This window comes from Oncorhynchus mykiss, chromosome 20 (assembly GCF_057628025.1).
Source record: "Oncorhynchus mykiss isolate SJ-2025 chromosome 20, ASM5762802v1, whole genome shotgun sequence".
In the NCBI taxonomy this organism is placed as follows: Eukaryota; Metazoa; Chordata; class Actinopteri; order Salmoniformes; family Salmonidae; genus Oncorhynchus; species Oncorhynchus mykiss.
This window is the reverse complement of record NC_143041.1, coordinates 47489947-47515538: the sequence shown is the minus strand read 5'-3', so window position 1 is coordinate 47515538 and position 25592 is coordinate 47489947. Positions and strand designations below refer to the sequence as shown.

At 44.0% G+C, this 25592-nt stretch overlaps 1 protein-coding gene across 1 annotated transcript in view; it reads left to right on the top strand.

Annotated features, from left to right (window-relative positions):
* The window catches only part of LOC110518228 (calcium uniporter protein, mitochondrial), a 104811-nt gene that overhangs the window by 66117 nt on the left and 13102 nt on the right, over nucleotides 1-25592 (top strand). The window contains exon 3 of the mRNA XM_036956389.2: nucleotides 9155-9218. Within this exon, the coding sequence (XP_036812284.2) occupies nucleotides 9155-9218 (64 nt within the window). The remainder of the gene's footprint in view (nucleotides 1-9154; nucleotides 9219-25592) is intronic.

Genomic DNA, 25592 nt, shown 5'->3' with positions numbered 1-25592 from the left:
TTTTCCAAAGTCCCACTTTGTGGCACCTGACCATATGAAACTACGGCCTGTAGGACTTTGTTGATGTTGTTAAGAAGAAGACAGATCAGCCCTTTATTATAGACAGACATCTTCCCATCTTAGCTAATGATGTATCAATATGTTTTTTTTTTACCATGAGTAACCAGGGTTACGCCAAGCAGTTCAGTCTCCTCACCTTGCACACTTTCCACATTATTCATTACAATATTTAGTTAAGGTTTTAGTGAATGATTTGTACCAAATACAAATGCTTTTTTTTTTTTTTTTAAATATTCAGGAATAACTTATTTCTTCTTCTTATTTCCCTTTCACAAACTAACTGCAGCTCTTTAAGTGTTGCAGTGATTTCACTAACTGTAGTAGTTGACTTGTATACTGTTGAGTCATCAGCATGCATAGACACACAAGCTTTACTCAAGAGCCAATGTCATTAGTGAAGATTGAGAAAAGTAAAGGGGCCTAGACAGCTGCCCTGGGGAATTCCTGACTCTACCTTGGATTATGTTGTAGAGGCTTCCATTAAAGAACACCCTCTGTGTTCTGTTCTCTGGGGGTGTAAATATTTAACACATATGTTTTTCCACCAGCAGTGTACTATGATCGATATTGTTCAAAATCCACACTGAAATCTAACAAAACAGCCCCCCACCCACAATTTTTTTTATCATCAATTTCTCTCAGCCAATCATCAGTCATTTGTGTAAGTGCTGTGCTCGTTGAATGTCTTTCCCTTATAAGTGTGATGAAAGTCTGTTGTTAATTTGTTTACTGTGAGATAGCATTGTATTAAACGCCATTCCCCCCCACCCCTTCAATTTGCTAAGGGTTGGTAACAGACACATTAGTCAGCTATTTGCGCCAGTAATGGGTGCTTTGCTGTTCTTGTACGAGAGTCTGGGTTTCTGAAGGGGAGTAGCTAGCATAATTATCAGCTTCTACACAGCATGTAATGTAGAGACTCTCTCACACACAAACACACACACACACACACACACACACACACACACACACACAGCGTGATAAAAGGAAGGAAAGGGAAGTTTCAGAGGAGAGGAGAGACTGGAACACATCAAACAGGGAAGCACATCAAGATTCAGGGGAGGGAAGCAGGGAGAGGGAGGCAGAGAGGGAGGGAGGGATGGAGGGAGAGAGAGAATTAGAAGGTGAGAGGGGGTAACCCCTCTTTCTAGACCAGGCTCTTTCACTGCAGTGATCAGCAGTTTGCCCTCCCTCATCTTACACACTCACACCCTTCTCTCTCTCTTTCCCTCTCACCATCTTTCTTTCTCTATCCCCTTCTCTCCCTCTCTTCCCTCTTTCCCCCTCTCCATCCCTCTCACCCTTTCTCTACTTCGCTCTCTCTACCCTCTTTCTCTCTCTGTCGCTCTCTCTGTCTCTCTCTCTCTCTCTCTCTCTCTCTCTCTCTCTCTCTCTCTCTCTCTCTCTCTCTCTCTCTCTCTCTCTCTCTCTCTCTATCTCTCTCTCTCTGTCTCTCTCTCTCTCTCTCTCTCTCTCTCTCTCTCTGTCTCTCTGTCTCTCTCCATCTCTCTCTCTCTCTCTCCCCCTCTCTGTCTCTCTCTGTCTCTCTGTCTCTCTCTCTCTCTGTCTCTCTCTGTCTCTCTCTCTCCATCTCTCTGTCTCTCTCCATCTCTCTCTGTCTCTCTCTCTCTCTCTCTCTCTCTCTCTCTGTCTCTCTCTCTCTCTCTCTCTATCTCTCTCTCTCTCTCTCTCTCTCTCTCTCTCTCTCTCTCTCTCTCTCTCTCTCTCTCTCTCTCTATCTCTCTCTCTCCTCTCTCTCTCTATCTCTCTCTCTCTCTCTCTCTCTCTCTCTCTCTCTCTCTCTCTCTCTCTCTCTCTCTCTCTCTCTCTCTCTCTCTCTCTCTGTCTCTCTCCATCTCTCTCTCTCTCTCTCTCTGTCAGTATGACATTGATTTCAAGGTGGCTGTTCTATTGACTGGTTGAATATGTCAGAAGGTGTTTCAGTGGCTGTGTGCTAAGGGACAGAGGGACGTTTCTGAGCACCAAACACAAACACACTGCTCGTATTGTGCATGTACTGCTACAATGTACACATTCCCAAATACAGTACTGCACCCTACTACCGCCATATAAGTCAGTAGTATAATGAAATCCATATATTAATAATAATAATAATAATTAATAATAGTATAATCTCCTCTTGGAGAAACAGGAGCTAATTTGTCATAGCCTTGGACAGCGCCGCTGGCAGTAGTAGCAGGAGGTGTGATTTTAAAAACAAAAACAAATGTTATTTATATGTTGAGTGTTCAGTGAAACTCCTCTGGCTGCTATAGTTATTAATGACTGGCCCAACACACACACACTCACACACACACTCACACACACTTACACACACGCACGCATGCACACACACGTACACGTACACACACGCACACACGTACACACACACACACGTACACACACACACACGTACACACACACACACACACACACACACACGTACACACACACACGTACACACACACACACATACACACACACACACTTACACACACACACACGTACACACACACACACACACGTACACACACACACACGTACACACACACACACACACACACTGTTGAGATCCTTTTACTATGGGCTAGAAGTCTAGATCTCTTCGGGAGAACACAGGGAGGGAACAGAGAGCCCAGATACAGTCAGCCATCTGCAATGCATCACACACACACACACACACACACACACACACACACACACACACACACACACACACACACACACACACACACACACACACACACACACACACACACACACACACTGCGCTGAGTGCTAATTGTTACCATGGTTATTAAAATATCTGACCTGACATTAGTGTTCTATTAATTATTCCTCATTATTAAAAAATATATATTTTAACAATGAAAAGGCTTTGTCTAAAATTACGTACAATGATCTAAGTGACATTTCTGTACTGTGCCTACAAGGATAGACCATTATATTATACATGTTTAATGTGTGGCTTGTTATGATTGTTGGCCAGTCAAAGCAGCGTTACAGTCAGAAGTAGGAGCAAGAGAAGTAGGAGATTTCTAATCAATACGACATGGAATTAAAATGAGGGAATGAAGTTGGCTGAAGGAGAAGGAGAAGGCTACAATGATCAACCAACAGGTTGTTTCATATGAATGGAGATGTTTTAGACAAGGACGACCTCACAATAGCCTCAGTTAGCCTTGTTGCTTTAGCTAGCTAGCTGGCTAACTTAGCTGACTATTGTACTGACTACGATTTGATGCAGCCAAGACACTACCAGATGGTATGATAGAGAACCTAAGGCTGCAACGAGTTTGTCTCTCTCTCTCTGTCTCTCTCTCTGTCGCTCTCTCTGTCTCTCTCTCTGTCTCTCTCTCTCTCTCGCCGTCTCTCTCTCTCTCTCTCTATCTGAATATCCCCCAAATGCCCATCCTACTCCAGTCTAGCCCTCTGTTCACTATAGTCTAACTAGCGCCAGTCACTATAGTCTAACGAGCACCAGTCACTATAGTCTAGCTAGCGCCAGTCAGTTAGTCTAACTAGCACCAGTCACTATAGTCTAACTAGCACCAGTCACTATAGTCTAACTAGCGCCAGTCAGTTAGTCTAACTTGCACCAGTCAGTTAGTCTAACTAGCACCAGTCAGTTTGTCTAACTACCACCAGTCACTATAGTCTAACTAGCACCAGTCATTATAGTCTAACTAGCACCAGTCAGTTTGTCTAACTAGCACCAGTCACTATAGTCTAACTAGCACCAGTCATTATAGTCTAACTAGCACCAGCCACTATAGTCTAACTAGCACCAGTCAGTTTGTCTAACTAGCGCCAATCAGTTAGTCTAACTAGCACCAGTCACTATAGTCTAACTTGCACCAGTCAGTTAGTCTAACTAGCACCAGTCAGTTTGTCTAACTAGCGCCAGTCAGTTAGTCTAACTAGCACCAGTCACTATAGTCTAACTAGCACCAGTCACTATAGTCTAACTAGCACCAGTCAGTTAGTCTAACTAGCACCAGTCACTATGGTCTAACTAGCACCAGTCAGTTTAGTCAGCCCCTGCTCCTCACCGGCCCCTGCTCCTCACCGGCCCCTGCTCCTCACCGGCCCCTGCTCCTCACCGGCCCCTGCTCCTCACCGGCCCTTGCTCCTCACCGGCCCCTGCTCCTCACCGGCCCTTGCTCCTCACCGGCCCCTGCTCCTCACTGGCCCCTGCTCCTCACCGGCCCCTGCTCCTCACCGGCCCCTGCTCCTCACCGGCCCCTGCTCCTCACCGGCCCCTGCTCCTCACTGGCCCCTGCTCCTCACTGGCCCCTGCTCCTCACCGGCCCCTGCTCCTCACCGGCCCCTGCTCCTCACCGGCCCCTGCTCCTCACTGGCCCCTTCCCTATCCTTCTGCTGAAACAAGCAGAGCGTGGTCTCCATTGAAGTTTTAAAAAACATAATGTTTTTTTCTTTAGATATCTGTAATAATATCATAATATTATTTGAATAGTGAAATCATTTCAAATGCCCGTCCCTACGACACACACACTCCCTCGGGTATCATGGTGTGTTTGGTGTGTTTGTGTCAGGACTCAGATGAGAATATAGCTTTTCATCATGACAAGCTGTCGTCTGTCTGCTATACTACACACACACACACACACACACACACACACACACACACACACACACACACACACATGTCACAATGACACTGCACATTGACACACTCAGGGAGGTAGGGTATTTTAGACCGTTTTGATGTGGTATCCAGACTAGCCCCTGTAGAGGTGTGTGTGTGTGTGTGTGTGTGTGTGTGTGTGTGTGTGTGTGTGTGTGTGTGATGCATTGCAGATGGCTGACTGTATCTGGGCTCTCTGTTCCCTCCCTGTGTTCTCCCGAAGAGATCTAGACTTCTAGCCCATAGTAAAAGGATCTCAACCGTGATTGTGTCAGATGCTTGGTATTCGTTCTGGTGTGAGACGTGTCAAAGAAATGTACTAATGAGATGGATATTAAACAAAGACCATCAGACAGTTTCAGGCTTGTCTATGAGCCAAATATCCCCTCCACCTTCCCCCCAAATCCGAACTATACGAGCACCTGCGAAATCTGGATCTGTCCAAATAAACAGTGACAAAGAATCAGCGTACCGAAACAAAGTACCTCGTTAGCTCCTTGTTAGCTCCTCGTTAGCTCCTCGTTAGCTCCTCGTTAGCTCCTCGTTGGTTCCTCGTTAGCTCCTCGTTAGCTCCTTGTTAGCTACTCGTTAGTTGTCTTATCCCACAGTCTGTGGACAGATGCTACTACCATTTTAAAAACGTGTAGCCTTATTATTGTGATATCTCCAATGCATAAAACAGGATTGGGCGAGTAACTTGGAAAAATACAATACGTGAGCCTACAAAACACATGAATTAATGCATTAAAACGTGCAGATATTCAATATAAGAAAAGAGAAACTGACAAGGAAGTTATTACAACCTCATTGTCATGATTCGTTACACATTTCTGTAGCTTCTCGCCCCCTAGTGTTGAGTCTCATTTCTGTAGCTTCTCGCCCCCTAGTGTTGAGTCTCATTTCTGTAGCTTCTCGCCCCCTTGTGTTGAGTCTCATTTCTGTAGCTTCTCGCCCCCTAGTGTTGAGTCTCATTTCTGTAGCTTCTCGCCCCCTAGTGTTGAGACTCATTTCTGTAGCTTCTCGCCCCCTAGTGTTGAGTCTCATTTCTGTAGCTTCTCGACCCCTAGTGTTGAGACTCATTTCTGTAGCTTCTCGACCCCTAGTGTTGAGTCTCATTTCTGTAGCTTCTCGACCCCTAGTGTTGAGTCTAATTTCTGTAGCTTCTCGCCCCCTAGTGTTGAGACTCATTTCTGTAGCTTCTCGACCCCTAGTGTTGAGACTCATTTCTGTAGCTTCTCGCCCCCTAGTGTTGAGACTCATTTCTGTAGCTTCTCGACCCCTAGTGTTGAGTCTCATTTCTGTAGCTTCTCGCCCCCTAGTGTTGAGTCTCATTTCTGTAGCTTCTCGCCCCCTAGTGTTGAGTCTCATTTCTGTAGCTTCTCGCCCCCTAGTGTTGAGACTAATTTCTGTAGCTTCTCGCCCCCTAGTGTTGAGACTCATTTCTTCTGACCTTTTTATACTGCGTTGTATGATGGCTCATTCTCCCGAGGGCTCCTGAGTGGTGCAGACCTGGTTCGATTCCAGGCTGTATCACAACCGGCCGTGATTGGGAGTCCCACAGGCCTTTATTGGTCCACCAATAATTGGTTTCGACGTTGAAAAATCATAATCGGTCAACCTCAGACCTCACCCTCAGAAATTGCAGCCCAAATAAATGCTTCACAGAGTTCAAGTAACAGATACATCTCAACATCAGCTGTTCAGAGGAGACCCAGTGAATCAGACCTTCATGGTTGAATTGCTGCAAAGAAACCACTACTAAAGGACACCAATAAGAAGAGACTTGCTTGGGCCAAGAAACACGAGCAATGGACATTAGACCGGTGGAAATCTGTGCTTTGGTCTGATGAGTACAAATTTGAAATTTTTGGTCCCAACAGCCATGTCCTTGTGAGACGCAGAGCAGGTGGACAGATGATCTCCACATGTGTGCTTCCCACCGTGAAGCATGGAGGAGGAGGTGTGATTGTGTGGGGGTGCTTTTTTTGGCGACACTGTCATTGATTTATTTATAATTCAAGTCACTCTTAACCAGCATGGCTACCACAGCATTCTGCAGCAATACACCATCCTATCTGGTTAGCGCTTAGTTTTTTCTACTTCATTGTATAAGGACTTATTTTTCTACAGCATTATTGATTGTATGTTTGTTTTACTCCATGTGTAACTCTGTGTCGTTGTTTGTGTCAAACTGCTTTGCTTTATCTTGGCCAGGTCGCAGTTGTAAATGAGAACTTGTTCTCAACTAGCCTACCTGGTTAAATAAAGGTGAAATAAAAAAAAATAAAAGTTGGACTATCATTTGTTTTTTTTAACAGGACAATGACCCAACACACCTCCAGGCTGTGTAAGGGCTATTTGACCAAGAAGGAGAGTGATGGAGTGCTGCATCAGATGACCTGGCCTCCACAATCACATGACCTCAACCAAATTGAGATGGTTTGGGATGAGTTGGACCGCAGAGTGAAGGAAAAGTAGCCAACAAGTGGTCAGCATATGTGAGAACTCCTTCAAGATGGTTGGAAAAGCATTCCAGGTCAAGCTGGTTGAGAGAATGCCAAGAGTGTGCAAAGTTTTCATCAAGGCAAAAGGTGGCTACTTTGAAGAATCTCACATATATAAAACACTTTTTTGGTTACTACTCGATTCCAAATGTGTTATTTCATAGTTTTGATGACTTCACTATTATTCTACAATGTAGAAAATAGTAAAAATAAAGAAAACCCCCTGAATGACTAGATGTGTCCAATCTTTTGACTGGTACTGTATATTGCCCATTTTTGGGGGGACCTTCAATGCTGCAGAAATGTGTTGGTACCGTTCCCCAGATCTGTGCCTTGACACAATCCTGTCTCGGAGCTCTAAGGACAATTCTTTCAAACTCATGTCTTGGTTTTTGCTCTGACATGCACAGTCAACCATGGGACCTTATATAGACAGGTGTGTGCCTTTCCAAATCATGTCCAATCATATTGAGTTTACCACAGGTGGACTCCAAGTTGTACAAACATCTCAAAGATGATCAATGGAAACAGGATGCACCTGAGCTCAATTTCGAGACTCATAGCAAAAGGTTTGAATACTCATGTAAATAAATAAGCTTTTTTCTGTTTTTGATTTTTAATAAATTACAAGCACTTTTAATCCATTTTAGTATAATGCCTAAACAAAACGTAGAAAAAGTCCAGAGGGCTAACTACATTATGTATATTTGTATTTATCAAGTGGTTGTCATGGATTCTGTTTATTTCAACATATACACTGATCTAAAGTATAAACGCAACATGTGAAGTCCCATGTTTCATAAAATAAAAGATCACAGAAATGTTCCACACGCTCTAAAATGTTGTGCGCAAATTTGTTTACATCCCTGTTAGTGAGCATTTATCCATTGACAAGATAATACATCCACCTGACAGGTGTGGCATATCAAGAAGCTGATTAAACAGTTTGTTCATTACACAGGTGGACCTTGTGCTGGGGTCAATAAAAGTCCACTCTAAAATGTGCATTTGTTTTGCACAACACAATGCCACCAATGTATCCAGTTTTGAGGGAGCCTGCAATTGGCATGGTGACTGCAGGAATGTCCACCAGGGCTGTTGCCAGAGAATTTAATATTCATTTCTCTAACATAAGCCTAACATAAACAACGTCATTGTTGAGAATTTGTCAGAACATCTAACCGGCCTCACAACATCAGATCATGTGTATGGCGTCGTGTGGGCGAGCGGTTTGCTAATGTCAACGTTGTGAACAGAGTGCCCCATGGTGTTGGTGGGATTATGGTATGGGCAGGCATAAATTTAGGACAACGGACACAATTGCATTTTATCTATGGCAATTTTAATGCACAGAAATACCATGATGAGATCTTGAGGTCCGTTGTGAGGTCAATTTATTTTAAGGTCTCTGTGAGCAACAGATGCATATTCACAGTCATGTGAAATCCATAGATTAGGACCTAATGAATTTATTTATATTCACTGATTTTCTCATGTGAACTGTAACTCTTAAAAATCTTATAAACGCAACAATTTCCGATTTCAATTTATTGTCAGTATAATATTTAATCTCTTTTTCTCTCCCTATTTCCTTCCCCCCCTCTCTCTCTCGCGCTATTTCTCTCTCTTTCTCTCCCTCTCTCCGTCCTTCCTTCCTTCCCTCTCTCTCTCGCTATATCTCTCTCTTTCTCTCCCTCTCTCCATCCTTCCTTCCTTCCCTCTCTCGCTATTTCTCTCCCTCTCCCTCCCTCCTTGTCTCTTTACATCTTTACCTCTTTCCCTCCCTCTCTTCATTCTTCCCTCCATATCTCTCTCTCGCTCTCTCTCTCTCTTTCTCTCTCTCTCTCTCTCTCTCTGTCTCTCTCTCTCTCGCCATCACCATCTCTCTCTCTCTCTCTCTCTCTCTCTCTCTATCTGTCTCCCCCCCCCCCCCCCCCCCCAGGGTTGGAGTGGCGACCCCTCGTGGCATGGCCAGAGGCTGTTGTGTACCTCAGCCACTCCAGAGGGTGAGTGTTTTATAAACAGTCTGGTTAATGTGGTTTGGTGCTGACAGCTGAGTCGTAATATATTTTTCAGCCAGCAAGAGGTGTCGTTGTGGAACAGTAGACTTTGAGTTGGTGCTCAGTTTGACTGGGGTAGAGCGTCAGGCCTCCAGTCAAAGGTAGAGGGGTAGAGGGGTAGAGCATCAGGCCTCCAGTCAAAGGTAGAGGGGTAGAGGGGTAGAACATCAGGCCTCCAGTCAAAGGTAGAGGGGTAGAGCATCAGGCCTCCAGTCGAAGGTAGAGGGGTAGAGCATCAGGCCTCCAGTCAAAGGTAGAGGGGTAGAGGGGTAGAGCATCAGGCCTCCAGTCAAAGGTAGAGGGGTAGAGCATCAGGCCTCCAGTCAAAGGTAAAGGGGTAGAGGGGTAGAGCATCAGGCCTCCAGTCAAAGGTAGAGGGGTAGAGGGGTAGAGCATCAGGCCTCCAGTCAAAGGTAGAGGGGTAGAGCATCAGGCCTCCAGTCGAAGGTAGAGGGGTAGAGCATCAGGCCTCCAGTCAAGGGTAGAGGGGTAGAGCATCAGGCCTCCAGTCAAAGGTAGAGGGGTAGAGCATCAGGCCTCCAGTCGAAGGTACAGGGGTACAGCATCAGGCCTCCAGTCGAAGGTAGAGGGGTAGAGCATCAGGCCTCCAGTCGAAGGTAGAGGGGTAGAGCATCAGGCCTCCAGTCGAAGGTAGAGGGGTAGAGCATCAGGCCTCCAGTCAAAGGTAGAGGGGTAGAGCATCAGGCCTCCAGTCAAAGGTAGAGGGGTACAGCATCAGTCCTCCAAACTAGTTTGGAGCTAACAGCACAGTAGTCTCTCTCTCTCTCAGCCATCAGACAGCAGTCATTGTGAAGGAGAAGCTGGCATCTGTTTTGTGGATAACTGACAGGGTTGGGAGAGAGGTAGAGATGGAGGGAGAGAAGGAGGTAGGGAGGGAGGGAGAGAGCATGGCAGTCAGAATTGAATGTTGATTGCGGTCAGAGCTGAAATGGATTTTAATAGCTTAGCCATTATAGCACCATGAAAGGGAAGTACAGACAGGGAGACAGGCACATTCCAGCAGGGAGAGCCACATGCAAGCAAGCGAGAACTCGTACCACCACATACTAAGGGACTCATAATACCTCATACTAAGGGACTCATACCGCCTCATACTAAGGGACTCATAATACCTCATACTAAGGGACTCATACCGCCTCATACTAAGGGACTCATACCACCTCATACTAAGGGACTCATACCACCTCATACTATGGGACTGATACTAGAGACTCATACCACCTCATACTAAAGGACACATACTAAGGGACTCATACCACCTCATACTAGGTACTCATACCACCTCATACTAAGGGACTCATTCCACCTCATACTAGGGACTCATACCACCTCATACTAGGGACTCATACCACCTCATACTAAGGGACTCATAATACCTCATACTAAGGGACTCATTCCACCTCATACTAATGGACTCATACCACCTCATACTAAGGGACTCATACCACCTCATAATAGGGACTCATACCACCTCATACTAAGGGACTCATTCCACCTCATACTAAGGGACTCATAATACCTCATACTAAGGGACTCATTCCACCTCATACTAGTGAACTCATACCACCTCATACTAAGGGACTCATACCACCTCATACTAGGGACTCATTCCACCTCATACTAAGGGACTCATACTAGAGACTCATACCACCTCATACTATGGGACTGATACTAGAGACTCATACCACCTCATACTAAAGGACACATACTGATGGACTCATACCACCTCATACTAAGTGACTCATACTAGGGACTTATACAACTTCATACAAGGGACTTATACTAGGGGATCATACCACCTCATACTAAGGGACTCATTCTAGGGACTCATACCACCTCATACTAAGGGACTCATACTAAGAGACTCATACCACCTCATGCTAAGGGACTCATTCTAGGGACTCAAACCACCTCATACTAATGTACTCATACTAAGGGACTCATACTAAGGACTCATACCACCTCATACTAGGGACTCCTGACACCTCATACTAAGGGGCTCATAATAGGGACTCATGCCACCTCATACTAGGGACTCATACTAGGGATTCATACCACCTTATACTAAGGGACTCATACCACCTCATACTAAGTGACTCATACTAGGGACATATACACCCTCATATGAGGGACTCATACTAGGGACTCATACTGGGGACTCACACTACCTAATAATAAGGGACTCATACCACCTCATACTAAGTGACTCATACTAGGAACTCATACCAAGGTACTCATACCACCTCTTACTAAGGAACTCATGCCAACTCATACTAGGGGACTCATTCTAAGGGACTCATACCACCTCATACTAAGGGACTCATTCTAGGGACTCATACCTCCTCATACATAAGGACTCATACTAGGGACTCAAACCACCTCATGCCAAGGGACTCATACCACCTCACACTAAGGGACTCATTCCACCTCATACTAGTGGACTCATACCACCTCATACTAGTGGACTCATACCACCTTGTACTAATGGACTCATACCACCTCGTACTAATAGACTCATACCACCTCACACTAAGGGAGTCATAATACCTCATACTAATGGACTCATACCACCTCATACTAAGGGACTCATTCCACCTCATACTAAGGGACTCATACTAGAGACTCATAGCACCTCTTACTAATGGACTCATACTAGGGACTCATAATAAGGGACTCATACTAGGGACTCATACCACCTCATACGAGGGACTCATACCGCCTCATACTAAGTGACTCATACCACCTCACACTAAAAGACTCCTACCACCTCATACTAGGGACTTACACACCCTCATACGAGGGACTCATACTAGGGATTCAAACTGGGGACTCATACCACCTCATATTAATCGACTCACACCGCCTCATACTAGGGACTCATACTAGGGACTTATACATCCTCATACGAGGGACTCATACTAGGGACTCATACTGGGGACTCACACCACCTCATACTAAGGGACTCATACCACCTCATACTAAGTGACTCATACTAGGAACTCATACCAAGGGACTCATGCCAACTCATTCTACGGGATTCATTCTAAGGGACTCATATCACCTCATACTAAGGGACTCATACCACCTCATACTAATGGAATCATACCACCTCATACTAAGGGACTCATTCTAGGGACTCATACCTCCGCATACATAAGGACTCATACTAGGGACTCATACCACCTCATACTAAAGGACTCATTCTAGGGAGTCCTTTAGTATGGGATACCTCATACTAGGGACTCATACTAGGGACTCATACCACCTTGTACTAAGGGACTCATACCACCTCATACTAGAGACTCATACCACCTCATACTAAGGGACTCATTCCACCTCATACTAGGGACTCATACCACCTCATACTAGGGACTCATACCACCTCATACTAAGGGACTCATACCACCTCATACTAGGGACTCATTCCACCTCATACTAAGGGACTCATACTAGAGACTCATACCACCTCATACTAGGGACTCATACCACCTCATACTAGGGACTCATACCACCTCATACTAAGGGACTCATTCCACCTCATACTAGGGACTCATACCACCTCATACTAGGGACTCATTCCACCTCATACTAAGGGACTCATTCCACCTCATACTAGGGACTCATACCACCTAATACTAAGGGACTCATTCCACCTCATACTAAGGGACTCATACCACCTCATACTAGGGACTCATACCACCTCATACTAAGGGACTCATACCACCTCATACTAAAGGACTCATTCCACCTCATACTAAGGGAATCATTCCACCTCATACTAAGGGACTCATTCCACCTCATACTAAGGGAATCATACTAGGGACTAGTACCACCTCATACTAAGGGACTCATACTAGAGACTAGTACCACCTCATACTAAGGGACTCATACTAGAGACTAGTACCACCTCATACTAGGGACTCATACCACCTCTTACTAAGGGAGTCATACCACCTCTTACTAAGGGACTCATACCACCTCCTACTAAGGTACTCATACTAGGGACTCATACTAGGGATTCATACCTCCTTATACTAAGGGACCCATACCACCTCATACTAAGGGACTCATACTAGGGACTCATACCACCTCATGCTAAGGGACTCATTCTTGGGACTCATAACACCTCATACTAATGTACTCATACTAGGGACTCATACCACCTCATACCAGGGGACTCATTCCAAGGGACTCATACTATTGACTCATACTAGGGACTCATACCACCTCATACTAAGGGACTCATACTAAGGGACTCATACTAGGGGCTCATACTAGGGACTCATACCATCTCATAGTAAGGGACTCATACCACCTCATACTAAGGGACTCATACCACCTCATACTAAGGGACTCATACTAGGGACTCATACCACTTTATACGAGGGACTCATTCAAGGGACTCATACTAGGGGCTCATACCACCTCATACTAAGGGACTCATACTAGTGACTCATACTAGGGGCTCATACCACCTCGTACTAAGGGACTCATTCCACCTCATACTAGGGACTCATACCACCTCATACTATGGGACTCGTACTAGGGACTCATACCACTTCATATGAGGGACTCATACTAGGGACTCATACTAGGGGCTCATACCACCTCATACTATGTGACTCATACCACCTCATACTAGGGACTCATACCACCTCTTACTAAAGGACTTATTCCACCTCATACTAAAGGAATCATTCCACCTCATACTAAGGGACTCATCCTAGGGACTCATACCACCTCATACTAGGGACTCATACTAGGGACTAGTACCAACTCATACTAAGGGACTCATACTAGGGACTCATACTAGGGACTCATACCATCTCATAGTAAGGGACTCATACCACCTCATACTAAGGGACTCATACCACCTCATACTAAGGGACTCATACTAGGGACTCATACCACTTTATACGAGGGACTCATTCAAGGGACTCATACTAGGGGCTCATACCACCTCATACTAAGGGACTCATACTAGGGACTCATACCACCTCATACTAGGGACTCATACTAGGTATTCATACCACCTCATACTAAGGGACTGATACCACCTCATACATCTATAAGTACCTAGGTGTCTGGCTAGACTGCAAACTCTCCTTCCAGACTCATATCAAACATCTCCAATCGAAAATCAAATCAAGAGTCGGCTTTCTATTCCGCAACAAAGCCTCCTTCACTCACGCCGCCAAGCTTACCCTAGTAAAACTGACTATCCTACCGATCCTCGACTTCGGCGATGTCATCTACAAAATGGCTTCCAACACTCTACTCAGCAAACTGGATGCAGTCTATCACAGTGCCATCCGTTTTGTCACTAAAGCACCTTATACCACCCACCACTGCGACTTGTATGCTCTAGTCGGCTGGCCCTCGCTACATATTCGTCGCCAGACCCACTGGCTCCAGGTCATCTACAAGTCCATGCTAGGTAAAGCTCCGCCTTATCTCAGCTCACTGGTCACGATGGCAACACCCATCCGTAGCACGCGCTCCAGCAGGTGTATCTCACTGATCATCCCTAAAGCCAACACCTCATTTGGCCGCCTTTCGTTCCAGTACTCTGCTGCCTGTGACTGGAACGAATTGCAAAAATCGCTGAAGTTGGAGACTTTTATCTCCCTCACCAACTTCAAACATCAGCTATCTGAGCAGCTAACCGATCGCTGCAGCTGTACATAGTCTATTGGTAAATAGCCCACCCATTTTCACCTACCTCATCCCCATACTGTTTTTATTTATTTATTTTTCTGCTCTTTTGCACACCAATATCTCTACCTGTACATGACCATCTGATCATTTATCACTCCAGTGTTAATCTGCAAAATTGTAATTATTCGCCTACCTCATGCCTTTTGCACACATTGTATATAGACTCCCCCCTTTGTTTTTCTACTGTGTTATTGACTTGTTAATTGTTTACTCCATGTGTAACTCTGTGTTGTCTGCTCATACTGCTATGCTTTATCTTGGCCAGGTCGCAGTTGCAAATGAGAACTTGTTCTCAACTAGCCTACCTGGTTAAATAAAGGTGAAATAAAAATAAAATAAAAAATACTAAGGGACTGATACCACCACATACTAAGCGACTGATACCACCTCATACTAAGGGACTGACACCACCTCCTACTAAGGGACTGACACCACCTCATGCTAGGGACTCATACTAGGGACTAGTACCACCTCATACTAAGGGACTGATACCACCTCATACTAAGGGACTGATACCACCTCATACCCATGGACTGATACCACCTCATACTAAGGGACTGATACCACCTCATACTAAGGGACTGATACCACCTCATACTAAGGGACTGATAACACCTCATACTAGGGACTCATACTAGGAACAAGTACGAGGGACTGACACCACCTCATACTAAGGGACTCAGTAGCTAGGAGAGGAGTACAGTATTTAGGAGAGCAGGGAGGAGGAGTACAGTAACCAGGAGAAGAGGGAGGAGGAGTACAGTAGCTAGGAGAGGAGGGAGGAGGAGTACAGTAGCTAGGAGAGGATGGTTTAGTGTTGTCTGGTTTAGTGTTGTTTGGTCTCATGTTGTCTGGTTTAGTGTTGTCTGGTTTAGTGTTGTCTGGTTTAGTGTTGTCTGGTTTAGTGTTGTCTGGTCTCATGTTGTCTGGTTTCATGTTGTCTGGTTTCATGTTGTCTGGTTTAGTGTTGTCTGGTTTAGTGTTGTCTGGATTAATTTAGTCTGGTTTAATGTTGTCTGGTTTAGTGTTGTCTGTTCTCATGTTGTCTGGTTTAGTGTTGTCTGGTTTAGTGTTGTCTGGTCTCATGTTGTCTGGTTTAATGTTGTCTGGTTTAGTGTTGTCTGGTCTAGTGTTGTCTGGTTTAGTGTTGTCTGGTCTCATGTTGTCTGGTTTAGTGTTGTCTGGTTTAGTGTTGTCTTGTTTAGTGTTGTCTGGGTTAGTGTTGTCTGGTTTAGTGTTGTCTGGTTTAGTGTTGTCTGGTTTAGTGTTGTCTTGTTTAGTGTTGTCTGGGTTAGTGTTGTCTGGTTTAGTGTTGTCTGGTTTAATGTCCGGGTCTCGTGTTGTCTGGTTTAGTGTTGTCTGGTTTAATGTTGTCTGGTTTAGTGTACTCTGCTTTAATGTTGTCTGGTTTAGTGTTGTCTAGTTTAGTGTTGTCTGGTTTAGTGTTGTCTTGTTTAATGTTGTCTGGGTTAGTGTTGTCTGGTTTAGTGTTGTCTGGTTTAGTGTTGTCTGGTTTAGTGTTGTCTGGTCTCATGTTGTCTGGTTTATTGTTGTCTGGTCTAGTGTTGTCTGGTCTAGTGTTGTCTGGTTTAGTGTTGTCTGGTTTAGTGTTGTCTGGTTTAATGTCTGGTTTAATGTCCGGATCTCGTGTTGTCTGGTTTAATGTTGTCTGGTTTAGTGTACTCTGCTTTAATGTTGTCTGGTTTAGTGTTGTCTGGTTTAGTGTTGTCTGGTCTCATGTTGTCTGGTTTAGTGTTGTCTGGTGTCGTGTTGTCTGGTTTAGTGTTGTCCGGTTTAGTGTTGTCTGGTTTAGTGTTGTCTGGTCTCATGCTGTCCGGTTTAGTGTTGTCTGGTTTAGTGTTGTCTGGTTTAGTGTTGTCTGGTTTAGTGTCGTCTGGATTTGTGTCGTCTGGTTTAGTGTCGTCTGGTTTAGTGTTGTCTGATTTAGTGTTGTCTGGTTTAGTGTTGTCTGGTTTAGTGTTGTCTGGTTTAGTGTTGTATGGTTTAATGTTGTCTGGTTTAGTGTCGTCTGGTTTAGTGTTGTCTGGTCTCATGTTGTCTGGTCTCATGTTGTCCAGTTTAGTGTTGTCTGGTTTCGTGTTGTCTGGTTTACTGTTGTCTGGTTTAGTGTTGTCTGGTCTCATGTTGTCCGGTTTAGTGTTGTCTGGTCTCATGTTGTCCGGTTTAGTGTTGTCTGGTCTCGTGTTGTCTGGTTTAGTGTTGTCTGGTCTCATGTTGTCTGGTTTAGTGTTCTCTTGTCTCGTGTTGTCTGGTTTAGTGTTGTCTGGTCTCGTGTTGTCTGGTTTAGTGTTGTCCGGTTTAGTGTTGTCTGGTTTAGTGTTGTCTGGTATCGTGTTGTCTGGTTTAGTGTAGTCTGGTCTCATGTTGTCCAGTTTAGTGTTGTCTGGTTTCGTGTTGTCTGGTTTACTGTTGTCTGGTTTAGTGTTGTCTGGTCTCATGTTGTCCGGTTTAGTGTTGTCTGGTCTCATGTTGTCCGGTTTAGTGTTGTCTGGTCTCGTGTTGTCTGGTTTAGTGTTGTCTGGTCTCATGTTGTCTGGTTTAGTGTTCTCTTGTCTCGTGTTGTCTGGTTTAGTGTTGTCTGGTCTCGTGTTGTCTGGTTTAGTGTTGTCCGGTTTAGTGTTGTCTGGTTTAGTGTTGTCTGGTCTCGTGTTGTCTGGTTTAGTGTAGTCTGGTCTCATGTTGTCCGGTTTAGTGTTGTCTGGTCTCATGTTGTCTGGTTTAGTGTTGTCTGGTCTCGTGTTGTCTGGTTTAGTGTTGTCTGGTCTCGTGTTGTCTGGTTTAGTGTTGTCTGGTCTCATGTTGTCTGGTTTAGTGTTGTCTGGTCTCGTGTTGTCTGGTTTAGTGTTGTCTGGTTTAGTGTTGTCTGGTCTCATGCTGTCCGGTTTAGTGTTGTCTGGTTTAGTGTTGTCTGGTTTAGTGTTGTCTGGTTTAGTGTCGTCTGGATTTGTGTCGTCTGGTTTAGTGTCGTCTGGTTTAGTGTTGTCTGGTTTAGTGTTGTCTGGTTTAGTGTTGTCTGGTTCAGTGTCGTCTGGTTTAGTGTTGTATGGTTTAATGTTGTCTGGTTTAGTGTCGTCTGGTTTAGTGTTGTCTGGTCTCATGTTGTCTGGTCTCATGTTGTCCAGTTTAGTGTTGTCTGGTTTACTGTTGTCTGGTTTACTGTTGTCTGGTTTAGTGTTGTCTGGTCTCATGTTGTCTGGTTTAGTGTTGTCTGGTCTCATGTTGTCCGGTTTAGTGTTGTCTGGTCTCGTGTTGTCTGGTTTAGTGTTGTCTGGTCTCATGTTGTCCTGTTCAGTGCTGTCTGGTCTCATGTTGTCTGGTTTAGTGTTCTCTTGTCTCGTGTTGTCTGGTTTAGTGTTGTCTGGTCTCGTGTTGTCTGGTTTAGTGTTGTCCGGTTTAGTGTTGTCTGGTTTAGTGTTGTCTGGTCTCGTGTTGTCTGGTTTAGTGTAGTCTGGTCTCATGTTGTCCGGTTTAGTGTTGTCTGGTCTCATGTTGTCTGGTTTAGTGTTGTCTGGTCTCGTGTTGTCTGGTTTAGTGTTGTCTGGTCTCGTGTTGTCTGGTTTAGTGTTGTCTGGTCTCGTGTTGTCTGGTTTAGTGTTGTCCGGTTTAGTGTTGTCTGGTTTAATGTTGTCTGGTCTCATGTTGTCTGGTTTAGTGTTGTCTGGTTTAGTGTTGTCTGGTTTAGTGTTGTCTGGGTTAGTGTTGTCTGGTTTAGTGTTGTCAGGTTTAGTGTTGTCTGGTCTCATGTAATCTGGTCTCGTGTTGTATGGTTTAGTGTTGTCTGGTCTCATGTTGTCTGGTTTAATGTTGTCTGGTTTAGTGTCGTCTGATTTAGTGTTGTCTGGTTTAGTGTTGTCTGGTTTAGTGTTGTCTGGTTTAGTGTTGTCTGGTCTCATGTTGTCTGTTTTGGTGTTGTCTGTTTTAATGTTGTCTGGTCTCATGCTGTCTGGTTTAATGTTGTCTGGTCTCGTGTTGTCTGGTTTAGTGTTGTCTGGTCTCGTGTTGTCTGGTTTAGTGTTGTCTGGTCTCATGTTGTCTTGTTTAGTGTTGTCTGGTTTAGTGTTGTCTGGTTTAGTGTTGTCTGGTTTAGTGTTGTCTGGTCTCATGTTGTCTGGTTTAGTGTTGTCTGGTCTCATGTTGTCTGGTTTAGTGTTGTCTGGTTTAGTGTTGTCTGGTTTAGTGTTGTCTGGTCTCATGTTGTCTGGTTTAGTGTTGTCTGGTTTAGTGTTGTCTGGTTTAGTGTTGTCTGGTCTCATGTTGTCCGGTTTAGTGTTATCTGGTTTAGTGTTGTCTGGTCTCATGCTGTCCGGTTTAGTGTTGTCTGGTTTAGTGTTGTCTGATTTAATGTCTGGTTTAATGTCCGGGTTAGTGTCGTCTGGTTTAGTGTTGTCTGATTTAATGTCTGGTTTAATGTCCGGGTTAGTGTTGTCTGGTTTAGTGTTGTCTGATTTAATGTCTGGTTTAATGTCCGGGTTAGTGTCGTCTCGTTTAGTGTCTGGTTTAGTGTTGTCTGGTTTAGTGTTGTCTGGGTTAGTGTCGTCTCGTTTTGTGTCTGGTTTAGTGTTGTCTGGTTAGTGTTGTCTGGGTTAGTGTCGTCTCGTTTTGTGTCTGGTTTAGTGTTGTCTGGTTTAGTGTTGTCTGGGTTAGTGTCGTCTCGTTTTGTGTCTGGTTTAGTGCTGTCTGGTTTAGTGTTGTCTGGGTTAGTGTCGTCTCGTTTTGTGTCTGGTTTAGTGTTGTCTGGTTTAGTGTTGTCTGGGTTAGTGTCGTATCGTTTTGTGTCTGGTTTAGTGTTGTCTGGTTTAGTGTTGTCTGGTCTAATGTCTGGTTTAATGTCCGGGTTAGTGTCGTCTGGTTTAGTGTTGTCTGGTTTAGCGTTGTCTGGTTTAGTGTTGTCTGGTTTAGTGTCGTCTGGTTTAGTGTTGTATGGTTTAATGTTGTCTGGTTTAGTGTCATCTGGTTTAGTGTTGTCTGGTCTCATGTTGTCTGGTCTCATGTTGTCCGGTTTAGTGTTGTCTGGTCTCATGTTGTCTGGTTTAGTGTTGTCTGGTCTCATGTTGTCCGGTTTAGTGTTGTCTGGTCTCGTGTTGTCTGGTGTAGTGTTGTCTGGTCTCATGTTGTCCGGTTTAGTGTTGTCTGGTCTCATGTTGTCTGGTTTAGTGTTGTCTGGTTTAGTGTTGTCTGGTCTCGTGTTGTCTGGTTTAGTGTTGTCTGGTCTTGTGTTGTCTGGTCTCGTGTTGTCTGGTTTAGTGTTGTCCGGTTTAGTGTTGTCTGGTTTAGTGTTGTCTGGTCTCATGTTGTCCGGTTTAGTGTTGTCTGGTCTCGTGTTGTCTGGTTTAGTGTTGTCTGGTCTCATGTTGTCCGGTTTAGTGTTGTCTGGTCTCATGTTGTCTGGTTTAGTGTTGTCCGGCTATTGTTGTCTGGTTTAGTGTTGTCTGGTCTCATGTTGTCCGGTTTAGTGTTGTCTGGTTTAGTGTTGTCTGGTTTAGTGTTGTCTGGGTTAGTGTTGTTTGGTTTAGTGTTGTCAGGTTTAGTGTTGTCTGGTCTCGTGTTGTCTGGTTTAGTGTTGTCTGGTCTCATGTTGTCCGGTTTAGTGTTGTCTGGTCTCATGTTGTCTGGTTTAGTGTTGTCTGGTTTAGTGTTGTCTGGTTTAGTGTTGTCTGGTCTCATGTTGTCCGGTTTAGTGTTGTCTGGTCTCGTGTTGTCTGGTTTAGTGTTGTCTGGTCTCATGTTGTCCGGTTTAGTGTTGTCTGGTCTCATGTTGTCTGGTTTAGTGTTGTCCGGTTTATTGTTGTCTGGTTTAGTGTTGTCTGGTCTCATGTTGTCCGGTTTAGTGTTGTCTGGTTTAGTGTTGTCTGGTTTAGTGTTGTCTGGTATAGTGTTGTCTGGTTTAGTGTTGTCTGGGTTAGTGTTGTTTGGTTTAGTGTTGTCAGGTTTAGTGTTGTCTGGTCTCATGTAGTCTGGTCTCGTGTTGTATGGTTTAGTGTTGTCTGGTCTCATGTTGTCTGGTTTAATGTTGTCTGGTTTAGTGTCGTCTGATTTAGTGATGTCTGGTTTAGTGTTGTCTGGTTTAGTGTTGTCTGGTTTAGTGTTGTCTGGTCTCATGTTGTCTGTTTTGGTGTTGTCTGATTTAATGTTGTCTGGTCTCATGTTGTCTGGTTTAATGTTGTCTGGTTTAGTGTTGTCTGGTCTCGTGTTGTCTGGTTTAGTGTTGTCTGGTCTCGTGTTGTCTGGTTTAGTGTTGTCTGGTTTAGTGTTGTCTGGTCTCATGTTGTCTTGTTTAGTGTTGTCTGGTTTAGTGTTGTCTGGTTTAGTGTTGTCTGGTTTAGTGTTGTCTGGTCTCATGTTGTCTGGTTTAGTGTTGTCTGGTCTCATGTTGTCTGGTTTAGTGTTGTCTGGTTTAGTTTTGTCTGGTTTAGTGTTGTCTGGTCTCATGTTGTCTGGTTTAGTGTTGTCTGGTTTAGTGTTGTCTGGTCTCATGTTGTCTGGTTTAGTTTTGTCTGGTCTCATGTTGTCCGGTTTAGTGTTGTCTGGTTTAGTGTTGTCTGGTCTCATGTTGTCCGGTTTAGTGTTGTCTGGTTTAGTGTTGTCTGGTTTAGTGTTGTCTGATTTAATGTCTGGTTTAATGTCCGGGTTAGTGTCGTTTGGTTTAGTGTTGTCTGATTTAATGTCTGGTTTAATGTCCGGGTTAGTGTTGTCTGGTTTAGTGTTGTCTGATTTAATGTCTGGTTTAATGTCCGGATTAGTGTTGTCTGTTTTAGTGTTGTGTGATTTAATGTCTGGTTTAATGTCCGGGTTAGTGTCGTCTCGTTTAGTGTCTGGTTTAGTGTTGTCTGGTTTAGTGTTGTCTGGGTTAGTGTCGTCTCGTTTTGTGTCTGGTTTAGTGTTGTCTGGTTTAGTGTTGTCTGGGTTAGTGTCGTCTCATATTGTGTCTGGTTTAGTGTTGTCTGGTTTAGTGTTGTCTGGGATAGTGTCTTCTCGTTTTGTGTCTGGTTTAGTGTTGTCTGGTTTAGTGTTGTCTGGTTTAATGTCTGGTTTAATGTCCGGGTTAGTGTCGTCTGGTTTAGTGTTGTCTGGTTTAATGTCTGGTTTAATGTCCGGGTTAGTGTCGTCTGGTTTAGTGTTGTCTGATTTAATGTCTGGTTTAATGTCCGGGTTAGTGTCGTCTCGTTTAGTGTTGTCTGATTTAATGTCTGGTTTAATGTCCGGGTTAGTGTTGTCTGGTTTAGTGTTGTCTGATTTAATGTCTGGTTTAATGTCCGGGTTAGTGTTGTCTGGTTTAGTGTTGTCTGATTTAATGTCTGGTTTAATGTCCGGGTTAGTGTCGTCTCGTTTAGTGTTGTCTGGTCTCATGTTGTCTGGTTTAGTGTTGTCTGATTTAATGTCTGGTTTAATGTCCGAGTTAGTGTTGTCTGATTTAATGTCTGGTTTAATGTCCGGGTTAGTGTTGTCTGGTTTAGTGTTGTCTGATTTAATGTCTGGTTTAATGTCCTGGTTAGTGTTGTCTGGTTTAGTGTTGTCTGATTTAATGTCTGGTTTAATGTCCGGGTTAGTGTTGTCTGGTTTAGTGTTGTCTGATTTAATGTCTGGTTTAATGTCCGGGTTAGTGTTGTCTGGTTTAGTGTTGTCTGATTTAATGTCTGGTTTAATGTCCGGGTTAGTGTTGTCTGGTTTAGTGTTGTCTGATTTAATGTCTGGTTTAATGTCCGGGTTAGTGTTGTCTGGTTTAGTGTTGTCTGATTTAATGTCTGGTTTAATGTCCGGGTTAGTGTTGTCTGGTTTAGTGTCTGGTTTAGTGTTGTCTGGTTTAATGTCCGGGTTAGTGTTGTCTGGTTTAGTGTTGTCTGGTTTAGTGTTGTCTGGTATAGTGTTGTCAGGTTTAGTGTTGTCTGGTCTCATGTAGTCTGGTCTCGTGTTGTATGGTTTAGTGTTGTCTGGTCTCATGTTGTCTGGTTTAATGTTGTCTGGTTTAGTGTCGTCTGATTTAGTGATGTCTGGTTTAGTGTTGTCTGGTTTAGTGTTGTCTGGTTTAGTGTTGTCTGGTCTCATGTTGTCTGTTTTGGTGTTGTCTGATTTAATGTTGTCTGGTCTCATGTTGTCTGGTTTAATGTTGTCTGGTTTAGTGTTGTCTGGTCTCGTGTTGTCTGGTTTAGTGTTGTCTGGTCTCGTGTTGTCTGGTTTAGTGTTGTCTGGTTTAGTGTTGTCTGGTCTCATGTTGTCTTGTTTAGTGTTGTCTGGTTTAGTGTTGTCTGGTTTAGTGTTGTCTGGTTTAGTGTTGTCTGGTCTCATGTTGTCTGGTTTAGTGTTGTCTGGTCTCATGTTGTCTGGTTTAGTGTTGTCTGGTTTAGTTTTGTCTGGTTTAGTGTTGTCTGGTCTCATGTTGTCTGGTTTAGTGTTGTCTGGTCTCATGTTGTCCGGTTTAGTGTTGTCTGGTTTAGTGTTGTCTGGTCTCATGTTGTCCGGTTTAGTGTTGTCTGGTTTAGTGTTGTCTGGTTTAGTGTTGTCTGATTTAATGTCTGGTTTAATGTCCGGGTTAGTGTCGTTTGGTTTAGTGTTGTCTGATTTAATGTCTGGTTTAATGTCCGGGTTAGTGTTGTCTGGTTTAGTGTTGTCTGATTTAATGTCTGGTTTAATGTCCGGATTAGTGTTGTCTGTTTTAGTGTTGTGTGATTTAATGTCTGGTTTAATGTCCGGGTTAGTGTCGTCTCGTTTAGTGTCTGGTTTAGTGTTGTCTGGTTTAGTGTTGTCTGGGTTAGTGTCGTCTCGTTTTGTGTCTGGTTTAGTGTTGTCTGGTTTAGTGTTGTCTGGGTTAGTGTCGTCTCATATTGTGTCTGGTTTAGTGTTGTCTGGTTTAGTGTTGTCTGGGATAGTGTCTTCTCGTTTTGTGTCTGGTTTAGTGTTGTCTGGTTTAGTGTTGTCTGGTTTAATGTCTGGTTTAATGTCCGGGTTAGTGTCGTCTGGTTTAGTGTTGTCTGGTTTAATGTCTGGTTTAATGTCCGGGTTAGTGTCGTCTGGTTTAGTGTTGTCTGATTTAATGTCTGGTTTAATGTCCGGGTTAGTGTCGTCTCGTTTAGTGTTGTCTGATTTAATGTCTGGTTTAATGTCCGGGTTAGTGTTGTCTGGTTTAGTGTTGTCTGATTTAATGTCTGGTTTAATGTCCGGGTTAGTGTTGTCTGGTTTAGTGTTGTCTGATTTAATGTCTGGTTTAATGTCCGGGTTAGTGTCGTCTCGTTTAGTGTTGTCTGGTCTCATGTTGTCTGGTTTAGTGTTGTCTGATTTAATGTCTGGTTTAATGTCCGAGTTAGTGTTGTCTGATTTAATGTCTGGTTTAATGTCCGGGTTAGTGTTGTCTGGTTTAGTGTTGTCTGATTTAATGTCTGGTTTAATGTCCTGGTTAGTGTTGTCTGGTTTAGTGTTGTCTGATTTAATGTCTGGTTTAATGTCCGGGTTAGTGTTGTCTGGTTTAGTGTTGTCTGATTTAATGTCTGGTTTAATGTCCGGGTTAGTGTCGTCTCGTTTAGTGTTGTCTGATTTAATGTCTGGTTTAATGTCCGGGTTAGTGTTGTCTGGTTTAGTGTTGTCTGATTTAATGTCTGGTTTAATGTCCGGGTTAGTGTTGTCTGGTTTAGTGTCTGGTTTAGTGTTGTCTGGTTTAATGTCCGGGTTAGTGTCGTCTGGTTTACTGTCTGGTTTAGTGTTGTCTGGTTTAATGTCCGGGTTAGTCTCGTCTCGTTTAGTGTCTGGTTTAGTGTTGTCTGGTTTAATGTCCGGGTTAGTGTTGTCTGGTTTAATGTCTGATTTAATGTCCGGGTTAGTCTCGTCTCGTTTAGTGTCTGGTTTAGTGTTGTCTGATTTAATGTCCGGGTTAGTGTCGTCTGGTTTTGTGTCTGGTTTAGTGTTTCCTGGTTTAATGTCCGGGTTAGTGTCGTCTCGTTTAGTGTCTGGTTTAGTGTTGTCGCGTTTAGTGTTGTCTGGTTTAATGTCCGGGTTAGTGTTGTCTGGTTTAGTGTCTGGTTTAGTGTTGTCTGGTTTAATGTCCGGGTTAGTGTCGTCTGGTTTAGTGTCTGGTTTAGTGTTGTCTGGTTTAATGTCCGGGTTAGTGTCGTCTCGTTTAGTGTCTGGTTTAGTGTTGTCTGGTTTAATGTCCGGGTTAGTGTTGTCTGGTTTAATGTCTGGTTTAATGTCCGGCTTAGTGTCGTCTGGTTTAGTGTCTGGTTTAGTGTTGTCTGGTTTAATGTCCGGGTTAGTGTCGTCTCGTTTATTGTCTGGTTTAGTGTTGTCTCGTTTAGTGTTTTCTGGTTTAATGTCCGGGTTAGTGTCGTCTGATTTAGTGTCTGGTTTAGTGTTGTCTGGTTTAATGTCCGTGTTAGTGTCGTCTCGTTTAGTGTCTGGTTTAGTGTTGTCTGGTTTAATGTCCGGGTTAGTGTCGTCTCGTTTAGTGTCTGGTTTAGTGTTGTCTGGTTTAGTGTTGTCCGGGTTAGTGTTGTCTGGTTTAATGTCTGGGTTAGTGTCGTCTCGTTTAGTGTCTGGTTTAGTGTTGTCTGGTTTAGTGTTGTCCGGGTTAGT